The 6,511-nt window shown below is 45.8% G+C and overlaps 1 protein-coding gene across 1 annotated transcript in view; it reads right to left on the bottom strand.

Moving 5' to 3' along the window:
* SLC10A6 (solute carrier family 10 member 6) overlaps window positions 1–5,967 on the bottom strand; it is a gene marked incomplete at its 3' end in the record, with an annotated part of 36,238 nt that extends 30,271 nt beyond the window's left edge. Inside the window, exon 1 of the mRNA XM_080697210.1 lies at window positions 5,585–5,967. Within this exon, the coding sequence (XP_080553336.1) occupies window positions 5,585–5,961 (377 nt within the window). The 5' untranslated portion in view covers window positions 5,962–5,967. The remainder of the gene's footprint in view (window positions 1–5,584) is intronic.
* Between the last annotated feature and the right edge of the window lie 544 nt (window positions 5,968–6,511).

Genomic DNA, 6,511 nt, shown 5'->3' with positions numbered 1-6,511 from the left:
TTTGGGGGGGGGCAGGTCTGGGGATGGAACCCAGGGACATTCTACCTCCAGGCTATACCCCCAGCTTGGTTTTTATTCTTTTATATTGAAACAGGTTCTCATAAGTTACAGAGGCCCTCGCTAAGTTGCTGAGGCTGGCTGCAAACCTGTGATTATTCTGTCTCCCAAGTACTGGAATTAACAAAAACCTGCACCACCTCACCTGACTCTCCCCATTCTCAAATCTGGGCTTGACTTGCGATTTGTATTGGCCAATGGAATGGGGTGGGATGATCATGAACTGGATTCAAACTCAGGCCTCAAGAAAGCTAGCGTGCTGCCGGGCGTGGTGGCGCATGCTTGTAATCCCAGCATTCGGGAGGCTGAGACTGGAGGATCGTGGTTCGAGGACAGCCTCAGTCAGCTACTACTTAGTGAGGCCCTCTGCAACTTAGTGAGACCCTGTTTCAAAAATAAAGAATAAAAAATAGGGCTGGGAGTGTAGCTCGGAGGTGGAATGCACCTGGGTTCCATCCCCAGACCCGCCAAAAAAAAAAAAAAAAAAAAAAGCTAGCATGCTCCCTTTCCTCAGAGGCCTGTGGTTAGGTATTAACTAATGTGCTGTAAAAATGAGAAGAAACCCAGGTGTCCCAACTGAGGACATCCGAGACCATGCTACATTTAACCAACCCCCAGCCACGTGAAAGAAACCCAACCGAGATCAGCTGAATTCGGCCTAGGGTGGGATGATGTTTAAAGCCCTTCATACATTGTTTCCTAGGACAGAATTTATTGGGGACAATCATATTATGACTGGAGGAGACAGAACAAGGTCAGTTGGCGCTCCAGGCTGTGGGAACAGCATGGGCAAATGAGAGCTGGAAGCATGTGGGCGTGTCTACAGAACACCAAGCAGGGCATTTGGGTGTAGACCAGCTGTGCCCCGGGGGTTCATGGGAAATGCACTGAGAGAAGTAGGATAGACTGGCTTTGTAGCTTTTGCCCAATTTACCAAGGGCTGTGAAGCTTTTCTGTAAATAACATAGTTATTTTCTCCTTACAATACTATGATAGAGCCAGGCATGGTGGCACAAGCTTCTAATTCCCAGCCTTTCTGTACATATTTATTTTCTCTTTATGATACCATGATAGAGCCGGGCATAGTGGCACACGCTTGTAATTCCAGTACTTGGGAGGCTGAAACAGGAAGATTGCGGTTCGCGGACAGCCTCAGCTACTTAGTGAGGCCCTTTGCAACTCGGTGAGACCCTGTTTCAAATAAAGAATAAAAAATAGGGCTGGGAGTGTAGCTCAGACGTAGAATGCCCCTGGGTTCCATCCCCAGTGCTGGGGGGGGGGGAATAACATGATAGAAACACTCTAATTTCTAGAAAAGAGGCCAAGTTCAGAAGCTGGATACTGGCAACCTGACCTAGTGCACTTACTACAAGCCATGCTGGAATAACCAAAGGTGCAGAGAGTGATTGAAGACACCACACTTGACCAAGAAAGAACTTATCAGGTCCTGACCTCAGGAAGCAAGAGGTGTGAGGCATGTGGCAGGAGGAGTGGCTGCAGGGCTTGGCAGCCCATTGAGTGAACGACAGGGAGGAGGGGAGTGAGGCAGCATGCTAAGACCTGGGAAAGTGCCTGGTGTCAGCTGACACTAGTGATGCAGGTACTGGTCCAAGCCTATTGATTTCCAAATGCCTGTTTGGGGCAGACACGCAGTTCTCCGTGTGTTTGCTCCTGCAGAGCACAGAATGAAGGCACTGAAGAACATGTTTGGGGTCATCTGCAGGGAACTTAAGCTCAGTTTCCTTATTTGTAAAATAATGATGTTGTGTTAAATGCTCTTGGATTTTATCCAGCACTATGGACAGAATTTCTAACAATGACTACTCAATTTTATTTACATGCAATGTTTATTAGTAGTCAGTTGTGATGAAATGTAACAAACATGGATATTGCTCCACTCAACAATACTGAATTTTCTCCTATTGGAAACCCTTACTGAGGATTAGGATTTTATCAGTCTTGAATTCATAAAAGCTTTTGAAAATCCAACTTTTCATCCTTACTTCAAATTTTCATTTCCTACAGATTGTTTCTTTTTATCTGTGAAATTCAAAATCTAAATTTAGAAAGAAAGAGAGAAACATAGGTTATATTTATTTCATACCCACTATAGGCCTGGCATTGTGTATGTATGCATGTGTCTAGTTAGGTTAAATATTTGACCAGGATCATAGGTTCAAAGCCAGCCTTAGCTACTTAGTGAGGCTCTCAGTAACTGAGTGAGACACTGTTTCAAAGTAAAAGAATAAAAAATAGGCTGGGCTCACGCTTGTAATCCCGGCCCTTGGGAGGCTGAGACAGGAGGATCGCACAGGTTCAAAGCCGGAGCCTCAGCTACTGAGTGAGGCTCTCAGTAACTTAATGAGACCGTTTCCAAATAAAATATAAAAAATAGGTCTGGGAGTATAGCCCGGAGGTAGAAAACCCTTGGGTTCCAACCCGAAGTACCACAAATAAATAAATAAATAAATAATAGGCTGGGGTGTAGCTCAGAGGCAGAATGCCCCTGAGTTTCATCCCCAGTACTGAAATAATAATAATAATTTGACCAAAGCTGAAGCTAATTAAGGCTAGAATGGGAAAAGGAAATGAGCTTTATCTTTCTAGATTTCCTATTCCCTGGTGTTTTTATAACAATGCTGACTAATAAGAGTTCAGTGAAGGTAATGACCGTTCTCTTTCCCAGAAGTGTTTGAAAACACTGTTTAAAGATTTATGCTTCTACTGAAAACAAAAGAGCCAGTTGTGTGGTAAATGTCATGGGAAAAAGAGCCCCGACTGCAGGCTGATGCACAGCAGATGTGCTGTCAAGGCTGTGTGCTGCCAGACTTGTTTGTAGTGTTTGGCAAGGTACTTAATCAACCCGAATCAACATGTTCCTGGCTGTACAATTCAGAATAATAGAAGGTCACTTACAAAGTTATTATGAGGACCAAGAAGAAGATATGCATAAAAACATATTATATGTATCAGGGTCCTTAATAAATACTAGCTTCCTTTCTCTTTACAGAACCTTTCAGGTCTTGGAACTAATCGTTGCTATGTGAACTTTGTGCAAAGAATACTTATCATCTCCCAGTTAGCGATCAAGTTTATCGAACTGAATTAGTGACATATTACTGGCTTAACAGTAACATACAAAATTCATCAGGTTATATTTTTCAGATCTCTCTTAAGTGGGCAATTAAAGACACTGCCATATTAAAGTTAATTGCTAGTCTGAGTGGTATGAACCCATTAAAATGTACAGGTGAACTGTGTTTGATACGCTGACCATTCAGCACTTTCAGGAAACTAGTAACGCAGACCCACAGCTGACTCACCGATGTCAACTCCCACTCAGTCACCCCTCTGATTCATTCATTCATTGTACAAAGATTTAGATTTATAGGTAGTTCATTCCCCAGGCAGGAGGTAAACTGTGATTGTACGTCAGCAGCAAAGTATCTAAAAACAGCATTGTTTTTTGCTCTTCTTTTTTCTAATACTGATCCACCTATTCTTTCCTCAAGTGATTCTCCTTCTCTAATGTGTGTTCCCGCTGGGCGTGGTGGCGCACGCTTGTAATCCCAGCTCTTGGGAGGCTGAGACAGGAGGATCGCACAGGTTTGAAGCCCGCCTCGGCTACTGAGTGAGGCTCTCAGCAACTTAGTGAGACCCTGTTTCCAAATAATAAAATAGGGCTGGGGTGTAGCCCAGAGGTATTCCACCCCCAGTACCACAATGTATAAATAAATAAACAAACAAATAAATAAATAAATAAATAAATGTGTGTTCCCAAAAGTATGTGACTACTTCAACCTTGTTGGGGCATAAACAAATGGCAAAGCTTAATGTCTTTATCTATACCGAAACTGGGAAGAAGTTCACAGGCTCGAATGAGAAGCACGTGAGCCTGGTGATGGAGCAGCTGGAAGGAACCATCTCCATCACAAAAGCCTTCATGAAGCCACTCAGGGCAATCAACAGGTCACCGCTGGCACGTGGAGCAAGATGTCTATCAGACACCCCTCGGGCTCCTTTCTGCAGTTTCCCAAAATATCATCTCACAAAGCAGGTGCTCAGGAAACACTTACTGATTAGAACTAGGAGGCCTTTGTCCTGATCATGCCCCTTGCCACCACCACCACCAGGACTGCCACCAAAGCACTATCTGGTTAGCTTTCTGGGATTCTCAGCTGATCTTCTGGGAAACTGTTAAAGATGCTAGTGTGAGCCAGGCATGGTGGCTCACGCTTGTAATCCCAGCATTTGGGAGGTTGAGAGAGGAGGATCGCGGTTTTTGGACAGTCTCAGCTACTACTGAGTGAGGCCCTTTGCAATTCAGTGAGATCCTGTTTCAAAATAAAGAATCAGCCAGGGGTGGTGGTGCATGGTTGTAATCCCTGTGCTTGGGAGGCGGAGACAGGAGGATCGCGCTGGTTTGAAGCCAGCAGCGCTGGCTTAAGAGACCCTGTTTCCAAATAAAAATATAAAATAGGTCTGGGAGTGCAGCCTGGAGGTAGAAGGGTTTCCGGGAACCCCATTAACACCAATAAATAAATAAATAAGATTAAAAAATAGAGCTGGGGGTATAACTCGGAGGTAGAATGTCCCTGGGTTCAATCCCCAGTACGGAAGAAAAAAAAAACGATGCTAGTGTGAGCTGCACAGTGGTGCATGCCCATAATCCCAGTACTTGGGAGGCTAAAACAGGAGGAGTGCAGGTTCAAGGACAGCCTTAGCAATGTGATGAGACTCTCAGGAACCTAATGAGACCCTGTTTTCAAAACAAAAAAATAGCCGGGCGTGGTGGCGCACGCTTGTAATCCCTGCGCTTGGGAGGCGGAGACAGGAGGATCGCGCAGATTGGAAGCCAGCCATGCTGGCTTAACAGACCCTGTTTCCAAATAAAAAAGTATAAAAAATTGGTCTGGGAGTGTAGCCTGGAGGTAGAAGGGCTTCCAGAACCCCAGTACCACAAATAAATAAATAAATAAATAAATAAATAAATAAATAAATAAATAGAAAGGGCTGGTGGTGTAGCTCAGAGGTAGAATGCTCCTGAGTTTAATCCCTGGTCCTCTCCCCTACACACACACACACAAATGCCAGTGTGTGAGGGGCTGGGTACAGCTGAGTGGTACAGTGCTCATCTATTATGTATGGCCCTGGGTTCCATCCCCAGCACTGAAGAAGGAGAATGAGGGGGGGGGGGAGAAGGAGAGAAAGAAGCCGCAGCCAGTATGAAAGTAAGTTCACAGTTAGGAAAGACCACTTGGTGAGGCAGAGACCAGCCTCTACTGTCACACATGAACTGAATCCCACTAAGCAAAACAGTAGCTACAATACAGCAGAGGGCGACCGCACCAAAGCCAAGCTAGCTCTCAGAAAGGACAGGGCTCCCATGGCCCACCATGTCTACAACTTTTGACACCTCTCCCTCTAGAATCCACCAGAAGATGGAAAGAGTCCTTCACACAGAAGTGTCAGTTATCCCCCAGAGGGACCAGGGGAAGGCTACTGCGCCTCCCCCAGGATAGCTTACCTGAGGTCCATATCTCCATCAACCCAGAAGGTGAAAATGTTCGAGATGGTTCCCCCTGGGCAGCAGCCCATGATGAGAACAGCAATCGCTTGGGCTGGCTTCAGAGAGAAGCTGATGGCCAGGAGATAGGCTGTCAGAGGCATGAGTCCAAACTGGCAGAGCAGTCCCACGGCAATGCCCCAGGGTCTCCTGATGTGCACCCAGAGCTTTCGGATCTCCACGGAGCACCCCAAAGAGAACATGAGCAGACCCATCATCACGGCCGACACCACTGTGAAAACAAGTTCCAGGTTCCCCTGCGCCTGCAGCCCCGCAGCCGGCTCCTCCTCCGAGCTGTTGGCAGAGCAGGCCATGCTGCTGGAGCAGTTGACTCCCATGTCCTCATCTCCTCAGGCCAGCAGTACAAATGAGCGCCGGCGACGATGGGCAGGTCTATCCGGCCACATTTTGTAATAATGCAACAAAGTCACGCGTAGAGAATCATCCAAATTGCTATTGGCCAGCCAGACGATTCATCCTAATCTGATCAATGTATGTACCAGTGGCATTATAAAAGGAACGAGCACCGGCTCAGGGCTTGTAATAAACCGCGGTAAGAAAGGCTTTCTGCTTCTGCTCTTACTCACCACGGAATATCGGAGTGAAGTGAGACAAGCAAAACTACTGTCAAGTGGAGTGTCCAGGCTATGTCGTCAGCATCGCACTTTGTTCCAGGAAAATAGGTCAGATGCCAAGACATAATTCCTCCAAATTCAGTAGGGATTTTAGAAAGCCAGGATGCAATGTTATGCAAAGAAAAAGCTAACTCTGGAAAAAAAAAAAAAAAAACAGAAGCAGCTGTGCCAAAGCCACGCCTCAAAGCATGAGCAAAGCTTTCCTCTTGGAAATATTAAAGCAAAAGGCAACCAGTTAAGGAAATGCACGGGA

This window comes from Muscardinus avellanarius (genome assembly GCF_963383645.1).
Source record: "Muscardinus avellanarius genome assembly, chromosome: 6".
Classification (NCBI taxonomy): domain Eukaryota; kingdom Metazoa; phylum Chordata; class Mammalia; order Rodentia; family Gliridae; genus Muscardinus; species Muscardinus avellanarius.
This window is presented reverse-complemented; position numbering and strand designations above follow the sequence as displayed.